The sequence below is a fragment of the Aphis gossypii genome, chromosome 1 (genome assembly GCF_020184175.1).
Source record: "Aphis gossypii isolate Hap1 chromosome 1, ASM2018417v2, whole genome shotgun sequence".
NCBI lineage: Eukaryota > Metazoa > Arthropoda > Insecta > Hemiptera > Aphididae > Aphis > Aphis gossypii.
Window position 1 is genome coordinate 17,436,969 of NC_065530.1, and position 14,675 is coordinate 17,451,643.

The following is a 14,675-nucleotide window of genomic DNA, read 5'->3' on the forward strand; positions in this document are numbered from 1 at the left end:
TTATTCAAGACAATCTATGGAAATCGGGGAGTTTTGAATGTTTTGTATTACTAAATAAAAATACAAAACATTCAAAATTCCCTGCTATCCTTAGATACGTTCTACAATCAAAAATTCATCCAACAAGAATATTTTTATATTCAAGTTGTATATTATAATGGATGAGATTAGAATGGCATTTATTCAAGACCAAAAATCTATGGAAATGGGGGGCATTTGGACTGTTTTTGTATAACTAAATCAAATTACTAAACAGTCCAAATGACCGGCTATCCTTAGGTATATTCTACAATCAAAAATTCATCCAACAAGAATATTTTTATATTTAAGTCGAATATTATAATGGATGAGATGAGAATGGCATTTATTCAAGACAATCTATGGAAATCGGGGAGTTTTGAATGTTTTGTATTACTAAATAAAAATACAAAACATTCAAAATTCCCTGCTATCCTTAGATACGTTCTACAATCAAAAATTCATCCAACAAGAATATTTTTATATTTAAGTTGTATATTATAATGGATGAGATGAGAATGGCATTTATTCAAGACCAAAAATCTATGGAAATCGGGGCATTTGGACTGTTTTTGTATAACTAAATCAAATTACTAAACAGTCCAAATGACCGGCTCTCCTTAGGTACATTCTACAATCAAAAATTCATCCAACAAGAATATTTTTATATTTAAGTTGAATATTATAATGGATGAGATGAGAGTGGCATTTATTCAAGACCATCAATCTATGGAAATCGGGGAGTTTTGAATGTTTTGTATTACTAAATAAAAATACAAAACATTCAAAATTCCCTGCTATCCTTAGATACGTTCTACAATCAAAAATTCATCCAACAAGACTATTTTTATATTTAAGTTGAATATTATAATGGATGAGATGAGAATGGCATTTATTCAAGACAATCTATGGAAATCGGGGAGTTTTGAATGTTTTGTATTACTAAATAAAAATACAAAACATTCAAAATCCCTGCTATCCTTAGATACGTTCTACAATCAAAAATTCATCCAACAAGAATATTTTTATATTCAAGTTGTATATTATAATGGATGAGATTAGAATGGCATTTATTCAAGACAATCTATGGAAATCGGGGAGTTTTGAATGTTTTGTATTACTAAATAAAAATACAAAACATTCAAAATTCCCTGCTATCCTTAGATACGTTCTACAATCAAAAATTCATCCAACAAGAATATTTTTATATTCAAGTTGTATATTATAATGGATGAGATTAGAATGGCATTTATTCAAGACCAAAAATCTATGGAAATCGGGGCATTTGGACTGTTTTTGTATAACTAAATCAAATTACTAAACAGTCCAAATGACCGGCTATCCTTAGGTATATTCTACAATCAAAAATTCATCCAACAAGAATATTTTTATATTTAAGTCGAATATTATAATGGATGAGATGAGAATGGCATTTATTCAAGACAATCTATGGAAATCGGGGAGTTTTGAATGTTTTGTATTACTAAATAAAAATACAAAACATTCAAAATTCCCTGCTATCCTTAGATACGTTCTACAATCAAAAATTCATCCAACAAGAATATTTTTATATTTAAGTTGTATATTATAATGGATGAGATGAGAATGGCATTTATTCAAGACCAAAAATCTATGGAAATCGGGGCATTTGGACTGTTTTTGTATAACTAAATCAAATTACTAAACAGTCCAAATGACCGGCTCTCCTTAGGTACATTCTACAATCAAAAATTCATCCAACAAGAATATTTTTATATTTAAGTTGAATATTATAATGGATGAGATGAGAATGGCACTTATTCAAGACAATCTATGGAAATCGGGGAGTTTTGAATGTTTTGTATTACTAAATAAAAATACAAAACATTCAAAATTCCCTGCTATCCTTAGATACGTTCTACAATCAAAAATTCATCCAACAAGAATATTTTTATATTTAAGTTGTATATTATAATGGATGAGATGAGAATGGCATTTATTCAAGACCAAAAATCTATGGAAATCGGGGCATTTGGACTGTTTTTGTATAACTAAATCAAATTACTAAACAGTCCAAATGACCGGCTATCCTTAGGTATATTCTACAATCAAAAATTCATCCAACAAGAATATGTTTATATTTAAGTTGAATATTATAATGGATGAGATGAGAATGGCATTTATTCAAGACAATCTATGGAAATCGGGGAGTTTTGAATGTTTTGTATTACTAAATAAAAATACAAAACATTCAAAATTCCCTGCTATCCTTAGATACGTTCTACAATCAAAAATTCATCCAACAAGAATATTTTTATATTCAAGTTGTATATTATAATGGATGAGATGAGAATGGCATTTATTCAAGACCAAAAATCTATGGAAATCGGGGCATTTGGACTGTTTTTGTATAACTAAATCAAATTACTAAACAGTCCAAATGACCGGCTATCCTTAGGTACATTCTACAATCAAAATTTCATCCAACAAGACTATTTTTATATTTAAGTTGTATATTATAATGGATGAGATGAGAGTGGCATTTATTCAAGACCATCAATCTATGGAAATCGGGGAGTTTTGAATGTTATGTATAACTAAATAAAAATACAAAACATTCAAAATTCCCTGCTATCCTTAGACATGTTCTACAATCAAAAATTCATCCAACAAGAATATTTTTATATTTAAGTCGAATATTATAATGGATGAGATGAGAGTGGCATTTATTCAAGACCATCAATCTATGGAAATCGGGGTGTTTTGAATGTTTTGTATTACTAAATAAAAATACAAAACATTCAAAATTCCCTGCTATCCTTAGATACGTTCTACAATCAAAAATTCATCCAACAAGACTATTTTTATATTTAAGTTGAATATTATAATGGATGAGATGAGAATGGCATTTATTCAAGACCAAAAATCTATGGAAATCGGGGCATTTGGACTGTTTTTGTATAACTAAATCAAATTACTAAACAGTCCAAATGACCGGCTATCCTTAGGTACATTCTACAATCAAAATTTCATCCAACAAGACTATTTTTATATTTAAGTTGTATATTATAATGGATGAGATGAGAGTGGCATTTATTCAAGACCATCAATCTATGGAAATCGGGGAGTTTTGAATGTTTTGTATTACTAAATAAAAATACAAAACATTCAAAATTCCCTGCTATCCTTAGACATGTTCTACAATCAAAAATTCATCCAACAAGAATATTTTTATATTTAAGTCGAATATTATAATGGATGAGATGAGAGTGGCATTTATTCAAGACCATCAATCTATGGAAATCGGGGAGTTTTGAATGTTTTGTATTACTAAATAAAAATACAAAACATTCAAAATTCCCTGCTATCCTTAGGTACATTCTACAATCAAAAATTCATCCAACAAGACTATTTTTATATTTAAGTTGAATATTATAATGGATGAGATGAGAATGGCATTTATTCAAGACAATCTATGGAAATCGGGGAGTTTTGAATGTTTTGTATTACTAAATAAAAATACAAAACATTCAAAATTCCCTGCTATCCTTAGATACGTTCTACAATCAAAAATTCATCCAACAAGAATATTTTTATATTTAAGTTGTATATTATAATGGATGAGATGAGAATGGCATTTATTTAAGACCAAAAATCTATGGAAATCGGGGCATTTGGACTGTTTTCGTATAACTAAATCAAATTACTAAACAGTCCAAATGACCGGCTATCCTTAGGTACATTCTACAATCAAAAATTCATCCAACAAGACTATTTTTATATTTAAGTTGTATATTATAATGGATGAGATGAGAATGGCATTTATTCAAGACAATCTATGGAAATCAGGGAGTTTTGAATGTTTTGTATTACTAAATAAAAATACAAAACATTCAAAATTCCCTGCTATCCTTAGACATGTTCTACAATCAAAAATTCATCCAACAAGAATATTTTTATATTTAAGTTGTATATTATAATGGATGAGATGAGAATGGCATTTATTCAAGAACATCAATCTATGGAAATCGGGGCATTTGGACTGTTTTCGTATAACTAAATCAAATTACTAAACAGTCCAAATGACCGGCTATCCTTAGGTACATTCTACAATCAAAAATTCATCCAACAAGACTATTTTTATATTTAAGTTGAATATTATAATGGATGAGATGAGAATGGCATTTATTCAAGACCAAAAATCTATGGAAATCGGGGCATTTGGACTGTTTTCGTATAACTAAAACAAATTACTAAACAGTCCAAATGACCGGCTATCCTTAGGTACATTCTACAATCAAAAATTCATCCAACAAGACTATTTTTATATTTAAGTCGAATATTATAATGGATGAGATGAGAATGGCATTTATTCAAGAACATCAATCTATGGAAATCGGGGAGTTTTGAATGTTTTGTATTACTAAATAAAAATACAAAACATTCAAAATTCCCTGCTATCCTTAGATACTATCTACAATCAAAAATTCATCCAACAAGACTATTTTTATATTTAAGTTGAATATTATAATGGATGAGATGAGAATGGCATTTATTCAAGACAATCTATGGAAATCGGGGAGTTTTGAATGTTTTGTATTACTAAATAAAAATACAAAACATTCAAAATTCCCTGCTATCCTTAGATACGTTCTACAATCAAAAATTCATCCAACAAGAATATTTTTATATTTAAGTTGTATATTATAATGGATGAGATGAGAATGGCATTTATTCAAGACCAAAAATCTATGGAAATCGGGGCATTTGGACTGTTTTCGTATAACTAAATCTAATTACTAAACAGTCCAAATGACCGGCTATCCTTAGGTACATTCTACAATCAAAAATTCATCCAACAAGACTATTTTTATATTTAAGTTGAATATTATAATGGATGAGATGAGAATGGCATTTATTCAAGACAATCTATGGAAATCGGGGAGTTTTGAATGTTTTGTATTACTAAATAAAAATACAAAACATTCAAAATTCCCTGCTATCCTTAGATACGTTCTACAATCAAAAATTCATCCAACAAGAATATTTTTATATTCAAGTTGTATATTATAATGGATGAGATGAGAATGGCATTTATTCAAGACCAAAAATCTATGGAAATCGGGGCATTTGGACTGTTTTTGTATAACTAAATCAAATTACTAAACAGTCCAAATGACCGGCTATCCTTAGGTACATTCTACAATCAAAATTTCATCCAACAAGACTATTTTTATATTTAAGTTGTATATTATAATGGATGAGATGAGAGTGGCATTTATTCAAGACCATCAATCTATGGAAATCGGGGAGTTTTGAATGTTATGTATAACTTAAGAAAAATACAAAACATTCAAAATTCCCTGCTATGTTTAGGTACATTCTACAATCAAAAATTCATCCAACAAGGTCTATTTTTTTATACTTAAGTTGTTTGTATAATATATAATATGTTTAAATGTTATTCAGATTAAATTTAATGACAATATTTAAAATTATAAGCCAATATTATTGCATTGTACCTATTAGAAATGTTTTGTACCTACTTGTTATTCTTAGTATACTTAATTATAAGAAAGTTCTATGTTAAAAAAAAAGCACTAACTGTTAAATATTGATTGTTTTTAATTGTTTTATAATATGTTTCATAAGATTTAATTTATTTTTTCTTCTTTAGTTAACAAAAAAATGCTCCAAGTTATTCATAATATTATCTTGAATGATATATTATTTTCTAATAATTTTTAATGTTACAATTGTATTGTATTCAAATATTTTAACTGGGTAATTACTAATATACCTCATAACATTTTAATAAAACTATTGTTTATATTTAATTTTAAGTATTTTAAATATTAAGGCTCAGAAGAAAGTTTATGATATAAAACACCCATCTCTGAATTAATGGAAATTCTGAATGTTTTTGTAGGCATTGTATTATTTTAAACGTTACAAAACATTCAGAATTTTCTAATGTACAGAGTTATCAAACATCTTGGAACAAGTCAACGCTACGTCTATTATAAGGGAATTTGTTAAAAAGTAGAGTGTGGTTTTTGTTTACTTCGCTTTTTAACAAGTTTCTTGATAATTGATGTGTTTACGCAACAACAAACTATAATGGAGGAGAGCAGCACTTAAGCCGACTAATCTATGGTTATTGGGTAATTTTGATTGTATTAGTACGACTTTTAAACAATACAATACAATCAAAGATACTTACTATCCTCAGATACATACTACAATCAAATGAGAAGAGTTTATAGGTAGGAATTGGGGAATTTTGAATGTTGTATGACTTCAGCAGTACCCTCAGAATTCCTCAAAACCAGGGCACTTTTTAATTAAAAATTCTCTAGAATTTTTACTTCAATAAATTTAACTGTAAAAATTAGTAGTGGGAAAAAAATGTTTTTGGCATTAAAACCATTGAAACATTGTATAGGTTCTAATTATCAAACTGTTATAACTTGATGTTGAAAGCTAAAAAAAAATGTAGGGGTTCCCTGAAAAAAAGTTTAAGAAACGCTGAGAAAACATTCGAAATTCCCTATTATCCTTAGATACATATTACAAATTTTACATTTATTGTTTTATTTTCTTTAAATTTTTGTTTGTATAATAAATATTTTAAGTATCATTTAAACTAAGTTACATGATTTTACTTTTTAAATAAATAGACAAATGTTTTTGCATTGTGATGAACAATTTGTAACTTGTGATATTTAATATAAGTTGGTTTAATTTAAAAAATTTCTAGAAAGTCTAAATTGTGTCAATGAAATAAATTAAATAATGTAACTATTGAAGCAATTAATATTTTTATGTATTTTTGCATATTACCGAATAAATGTTTGAATTCTTATTTCCTGAATATTCTTATCTCGAATAAAATAAAATATATCCTCTACATTCAATTGTATGCTATATGACATGTTTCTGTAAAATAGAAAAAAACGTAATGCACATTGCACAATGACATCTTAATTTAAAAATTAATCTAAATAGTAAATATAATAAATATATAATGTCATGGTGTGATTGGTACTTATTAATATTAGGAGCTTCTATATGTTACTGTACAACTAACCTTATATAAACATTCAAAATGTCTGAAGCAAATAAACGCAATATTTTTATATTAAGGCTGGGGCCACACATAGTGGTTGAACCGCGTATGACGTGTGGACGCGTGTCAGGCTGTTGCATTTAAAATCAAAAAATTTGATTTTTTTGAGCGGTTCAATCGCTGTGTGGCCCCGGCCTAGATAAACTTATTAAAAATATATGGTGGAAATGACTGTTATACTTAGTTTTTTAATAAGTTTCATAATCGGCATGTATAAACCAACTCAATTAAAAATATATACATATAGCAATACGACTATTGGAAAATGTATAATATTTTGAATCTTATTGTCCTGTACTGTATCCCGTACTCCTATCGTATAATTCTTATTTAAAACTACTTGTCGTCTTAATCTATTGCTTATGCCTTATTTGTTAAGTTCAAAATATTCATAATATACTTTACCAAATATGTTAAGTATTTGAGTGTAACTTATCTTTCAATATTATATTATGTAAGTTTTAATTAGCCTAAAAGAATATAGATACCTAATATTATTGAAATTGTATATTTATTTATTATTATTTTTTTTTAATTCTGTGCCTTAAGAATTTGTTTTATAGTTTCGCATATCTTATAATTCCCGATAAACCAATGAATTCGTTTTTTATTAATGGTAAACATCGAAATTTTTTGACTATAATATTATTTTACATCATTCCCAGAGGTCATCGACGGTCAGGTAAACGGATCGCTTATGACTGTCTTTTCGTCCGAATGTCTTAGCTGGACCTTTAGTTTTGGGCAAGTAGTACCTGTTTGGAGGCGGCGCTAGACTTTCAATGTTCTCAGGGCGCTTGAGTAGTATAGTCGAGTGCACCGTCTGTCCGTACTTATAAATGCCGGTCGAAGGTAACGAATAGGTATTGGGTGCTGGTACAGCCTCGGATACCACTTTGAAGCGCCTAAATAATGAGTTTTTTGTCCAGTAAACTAGTGATAACTTATAAATTATTAATATTAACCTCAAAATCGCCATTATTGTGTTCCACCGATTCGAAGTACTCAAACCCTCGAATCAAAATATAGTATATTTTAAATTCGTCTCATACCCTATATTACATCATTAGCCGTTTACCCATCTTTATCACATTACCCCTATACATTTCTCGATTCAAAATCAAAATTATTCACGTTTGTTCCTGACGTTCCTGTACTATTTATCTTTTATCTCTTTCCTACTGTTTTTGAATCTCGTTTTTTTCTTACAGGCTTTTTCTCACCGACATCAACTTCCCCTATTTTTTTTTATTTTACATTATTAAGAAGTAGAGCTCAACTGAAGGTATTATTATTATTATAACATTATAAGTGCAAATTTTAGTTTTCTCCACTCTGTTCATAATATTCAATTAAACAACACCAAATCACAACACTACTTCGTGAGCGTAATATAATATTATAATATGGTTATAAAGGGGTACCTACAACATTTTCTCTTCGTGTATTAATGTAGAGATGTATAACTTATACATATATTATATAATATATGAACAATTAGAATTTTAAAAATGTTTCTTAAATGTTAAAGAAATTAATCGTCTGAAGAAATTCACCCATTAGCGCCAAAATTATATGGGTTCATAATTTTATTGTAATATTCAATCGTACCTTCATATAAGTAACGTTTAAAAGTCTGCATAATTGCTATTATTATTATGTTTAAATTCTATAGGTAGTTTCTCCAGATAGCATTACGAACTTACGGTTCGGTTATTTTGACACAAGCCGATTTTTTCGATCGCCGATACACATCCGACAAAGGCAGCGTATACGTGTTTGGACTCGGGTAACAATCGTCGATACGACCAAATTGCAACGTGCGACTTTTGAACGATGCTTTCGGCGCTTTGGGTCGTACCGAGTCCATTTTCGGATAATAAGTATTCGGCGCTGGCAAATGTTCTTTGATGTCAAAACAAAATACAAAGTAAATGTATTTATACATGGCATATTATACGCTTTGATTCGTCCACATTTTGAGTAGGTTCATCTGTCGTGTACCTATATAGCTTATAATGTGTCCGCTTATCACACGATGACTATTAGGTACTTTTATATAAGATTTATAGATACACTACATTTTTATGTATACATAATATGTTACAACCCTTTTGTAATAAATTTAATCTTTATTTATTTAACATAAATTTATATTATTATTATAGTTAATATAATTTATTAATATTATTAATTTTACCTTGAGGCAACGGTCTCCTAGTACCTAGCCCGAAGTCGGGCCGATAGAGTCTTCCAAAACGTGTCTGGTCTCTGAGATTGTACAACAGTCCGTGGCCATAGCCAGGACTATTGGCACGTTTCCGTCCGATCGTTATTGACGGAAGACGACATTTAGTCAGAGTGTGTCTGGCGAAACCTATAGTCGTAGGTATGGTATAAGAATTGGGGGCCGGTCCTGTGGTGAGAAAATTTTTTATCATCAAATATGTATAGTAAATAATTTATCATATAAACTAAAATGTATTGTAGTATTTATTTATTTATTTATTATAATATCATTACAAGTCCAGAAACGTAGGCCTGATAAGTCCTGGCCTGGCCACTCTCTCCAAAGCTAAATTTTTTTATATTATATCGAATTTGTCGTCTATAGGTTCTCTTTGATTTATATGATTAGGTATATTAAGTATCTGGCATATGAGAAAAAATTGTATAGCTACGCCACTATACTATTTAGTATTTACAACGATTTGTTTATACATACATATCATAAAGACTTAAGATTTCACAACAAATCACAAATCTGGGCCAATAAGTAATATATTATTCATAAAATTCTTAATAAACAATAAAGTGATAAGTATACGTATGTATTAGGTATATTAGTTGTCTACAGTTTGTAAAAATTTCAAGTTTATTCCAATTTGTCCGATATAAAAAATGTTAGGGGATTTAAAATTTTGAACTCTCTTCTTACTTGACTTTAAGTCTTACGTCCTTTTACATGTACCTAGTACGACAGTATATACTAATATTAGTCAACTAGCAAGTAGTTGCAATAATACATTGTAAAAGGGTTGACCAATTACATGGCAATATCCGTTACTCATTATCAAAAAATAATAATTTGTCATGACTTGGCTTTCTATCCCTGTTTTTACTGTAAAAATCTTTAAATCTTTAAGTTTTGAAAAATTTTTAATACAAAAATGTGGAGTAACTCTGAAATACGACTAGAATGATCCTATAACTTTATTACATAGTACATACGACATACCTACCTAACATTATTATTAGAAGAAGAGTTCAAAGATCTATACTAAAATAATATATCTACATAATAATGTTACCTACCTCCTTCCATGATTGATAATTATAAACGTATTTATATTTATTTAGATGTCTGAAATTCTGAAATATTACGATGACATGCTATACTAAAAGATAATGTATTTTTATCTACTTATTATAATATTACTACATAGTTTATAGAATATCCATAGTAACATTAGTAAGTAAATATCTAGATACTATAACTTCTAAACTAGGTATCATGTAGATTGTAGGCTAGCTGTAGTACCTAATAAGGTGTACCTAAACTTGTTAAGTTCTAATAAGTAATAGACTGCGATTTTTAATACACATTCAATATAGGTAGTTAACCAATTTTAACTATTAAGTATGCGTTGTAAACTTAAGTACTATACTTATCAAATTAGTCTTTTTTTTGTACTATCAAGGACATTATAATTTATAACACAAAATGTACGTTCACTAGGTAATTAAAAAAATAATTAATGACTAATAAAATCGTTATTAAAATATTATATTATAATATTTATATTTAACAAAAGATTCGTTTTATATAAAAAGTATATAGAGTAATATGAATATTGAATATGTTTATAATCGAGGCATCCCCATGCATGAGCTATAGCCTATAATTCAGGGATGGCGAAGTTTTCTGTACCCACGGGTCAAATAAAAATTTTGATTCTGTTTTGTTTTTCTTGTGTGTCGACTAATATTTGATGACCTTCTTTTTAAGCTTAAAAATGCCTACATCCATGGCTTGAATGATAAAAAACAGACTTTGCGTGTGTCACTTAAAGATCATGTGCGTGACACGCGTGACATATGTTCATTGTTCGCCATCTCTGAGCTATATAAATACTACTTAGGTACGTATTATATGCAGACCCGTAGCCAGACCAAGTAGACTTATAAGTCTATGGGCAAAGCAAACTTTTTTTTTAGGGGGGAGCATTATATAAAAACATAGGAAATCAAGTCAAATTGCTACCGAACATTACATAATAGTTAAAAATTCTCTGCGCAATAGTGCGCGTACCTTACCTTTATGGGCTTTATGCGTAAACGGTGTAAAATCGATCAAGCAGCTCGGCGCAAGGTCTCGGAACTCAGAAGTCCTGCGGCGATGACGCAGAATTCGAACGTAAGGGCACTAACACAAATAGGTATATATAATACATTATAATATAGGTAAATATGGAAACTCGCGTCATCGGAAACGACACTGTATTTATATGTATATGGCATTGCTAGCGTCTACGATCGTTTATATTTTTCTATATAATGACGTGCTCCAATGAAACGATTATACGACTTGCAAAATATACACTACTACACAAAATATAAGTGAGTATGTGTAGTAGGTATTAGTTTATTAGACAACTTTCCAAGGGGACGTGCCAAACATGGATCGATATGGAATAGTACAGCACTATAGAAGGTATACCTATACATTCGAAAATTCCATTTAGGTAACGCTTGGCAACTGTATACGCTATAGCAGATTATGATTTAGATATAGGTATACCTGCTTGTATAGGTATGATATAATTATAATTTAATATTATTTCCTATTCGGGGAGATTGTAATTTGCGCTACCGATAAAGATACAATGTACTTTTATTGGCTGATGACTTAAGATTTCTACAAGTACGAATCTATGTGTTATAAATTACCTATAAATATATTTAAAATATTACTTATATAAACTAAAATTATAAAAATCAAATTGACGTGCGTCCTGCAAGACTGTTTTATAATAATACGGGTCATTATATCATAGCCATTTCTTTTTAATGGCGCAATTTATTGATTTATATATAATAGCTTATGAGTTTGTCAAAAATTCTTAAACGAAATTGATGGTTAGGTACTTAGGTATGCACTATTGCACTGCAGTAATAATAGAATATGTATATTATATATATTTATACAGGCGAAGTATCCCAAATGCGGCGCAATTGACAACATCGTTTTAAGTACAAACCTATCTATGTAATTTGTGCCAAATGCCAAAATATAAAAATATAACATATATTTTGCGCCACATCTAAAAATTAATTTTAGTAATTTGCGCATCACTTTCGATTTAACGACATCGAAATATTCGGTTGTCGATTTCACCTAGTACTTAATTGCGGGACAGTAAAATTCAGAAACTCGGCTTATCCAATGTATACCAATTATCAATATCAAAATAATAAAACGAAAAAGATCAAGTGGTTAAAAACGTTTAACACTAAATCATCATATACATACATTTGGGTTGTCAATTTTTTCTTCATACCTATGAGGTCATGTTTTGTTGAAGATTTTATGTCATCCTAATCAGTAATAACATAACATTTCAAAGACATGTGGATTATCTATTTAATTGAGAAATATATCAGTGAAGAGGTTAAATTTCTGCCAATAATTTGGACTGAAAATATGGCGTTACTAGCTCTCATTCTCTACAAATGCTTGCGAATCATATGATTCCTGATACAATTCCGAGTTCTATTACCCACATATCCTACTATAGATATTCACCATTTTTTAGATGTAGCCACGTAGGTAGGCATACTGAAAAGATTTCAAACAGACTCTTTGATTAAAATTAAAAGTATACATTACAAAAACTGAATTCTACTTTAAATTAACATCGGTTGGAAAATATATAACAAATATATAATATATGGAGATTAGCAGATAACAGACAAAATAAAATTGTTAGAAAATTTTGTATTTTCGTCTTTAAGTGACATGTATAAAAAAAAGGTGAGTAGGTAAACTAGGTAGGTATCTATTATAAGTTTTATTTAATAATTTATTGGACAATGAATAATTATAATATTAGGTAGGTACTGATTTTATATAGGTATTTTATTATTAACCGAAATATCGCTTAAGTAATATAGGTATACACTATATATAAAGTATAAATCTATACGTATTTTTAGTTATTTTTAAGTGGTAAAACGCGTCACTAATTTCAATTTTTGTAGGTTCAATATAGATGGCATAAATTGCATAATGACTTTTATTTAGTTTTATGTGACGCAAATACCTATACGTCCTCTATATTATTTTGTTGAGGGTTTCAATTTTTAGCATTTTAATGCTAGGTAGGTACCTACATCACAATTTAGTAGGCAGGTTCTTGTATAATTTATTTTACATAAAATAATATAAATCATTACTCATTTGAGTTCTCGAAATACTAACGTTTTAGATTTTGAGAGGTTCTTTTTATAGCATTATTAGTTTTAAAATGTTTTAAAATTCTATTTATTGTGTCTGTCATAGGTGACTCATCAACTTTTTAGCTGTAAAAAAACATTAATTTTAAACTTTGAGACTGATTTCTGCCAGGTAACAAGTTAAACTAAATTATCAGCTATTGGGTATTATAATATAGTATACAAGTTTATACATAATGGCAGTGCTGCAGTGGCATATATGTTTTTTTTTTGGTAAGGGAAGTATGATATTATATAGCTAAGGCTGAATTAGGATCTTTTAGTTCCTTTTATAAGTTATAAGTTTAGTATGCTGATATGGTGGGCATTTAACAATTTGCATTTTTACAGAAAAAAAGTAAAAACCATTTTTATGCATTTGTTTTTTTAAAATTTTAAAATTCTATATATTTTCAATGCTGGTACCAACCACTAATACTAAAACATTTTTAATAAAAAAATGCAAATATTTAGGTACCTGGTACCTTTATAATAATTCTGTGGTTATGAAGATAATATGTTCATATTAAATAATCGATCACTGTACCTACACTATTGCCTATTAGTGATTCTGTTTTATATCTATTGCGGACTTGAAACTTAAGTATGCCAGTTATTACTGAAAGGGAATAAATAATAATCATTTATTGAAAATAATTAATGAACTGTCAATTAGTACGGGTACTCACATTGTACAACACAAATTTCATAAAAAGGCTTAAAACAGTTAAAACCATTACGAAACTAAACCTTGTCTTAGAGATTCATATTATCCACTAAGAGTGTGCGCTTTTGAGGTAGATTCATAGTTCATAATTAATTAATCACCTCTAGAACTTTACACAATATGCAAATAGTTACAATATATTATTATAAACACACTTTGTTCTTTTAATCTCCTCTTAGATGAATGTGCAATATAAATAAAATATTACACATAATTAATAATTATGAAGATAAAAAGTCTATCATCCAACCAATGGTGTTAGATATAGGTATTTTAAAATATAAAATATTTGTTAATTCTAAGCACTAGGGAACATTATGGATGCGT

General features: G+C 28.7%; 1 protein-coding gene and 1 long non-coding RNA gene across 5 annotated transcripts; one reads left to right on the forward strand and one right to left on the reverse strand.

Moving 5' to 3' along the window:
- The first annotated feature begins 1,089 nt into the window (after positions 1–1,089).
- On the forward strand, positions 1,090–7,527 carry LOC126549230 (uncharacterized). 4 transcript variants are annotated; one of them, XR_007603378.1, is made up of 4 exons: positions 1,090–1,366; positions 1,730–2,092; positions 3,372–3,734; positions 4,098–7,527. It is a non-coding gene; the product is annotated as an uncharacterized LOC126549230 (long non-coding RNA). The 4 variants fall into 4 exon arrangements; XR_007603376.1 differs by lacking the exons at positions 1,090–1,366; positions 1,730–2,092 and adding an exon at positions 2,115–3,005 and having other exon boundaries at positions 4,098–7,526; XR_007603379.1 differs by lacking the exons at positions 1,090–1,366; positions 1,730–2,092 and adding an exon at positions 2,115–3,005 and having other exon boundaries at positions 4,282–7,526.
- A 186-nt stretch (positions 7,528–7,713) lies between these two features.
- On the reverse strand, positions 7,714–10,570 carry LOC114126789 (outer dense fiber protein 3-like protein 2). Its single transcript, XM_027990803.2, has 4 exons — positions 10,442–10,570; positions 9,327–9,542; positions 8,833–9,031; positions 7,714–8,031 (listed from the first exon to the last, which is right to left on the reverse strand). Exons 1-4 carry the CDS (start codon positions 10,449–10,451, stop codon positions 7,782–7,784), a joined length of 675 nt encoding a protein of 224 aa, XP_027846604.2. The 5' UTR covers positions 10,452–10,570; the 3' UTR covers positions 7,714–7,781.
- Positions 10,571–14,675: the final 4,105 nt, after the last annotated feature.

What these genes read in the sequence shown, in the direction of transcription:
- LOC114126789 (XM_027990803.2), bottom strand. An exon ending in TAGGAGACCGTTGCCTCAAG is followed by an intron (nt 9,032 to 9,326) that starts GTAAAATTAATA and finishes TTGACATCAAAG; the next exon opens with AACATTTGCCAGCGCCGAAT. An exon ending in TGTGTCAAAATAACCGAACC is followed by an intron (nt 8,032 to 8,832) that starts GTAAGTTCGTAA and finishes CTCATTATTTAG; the next exon opens with GCGCTTCAAAGTGGTATCCG.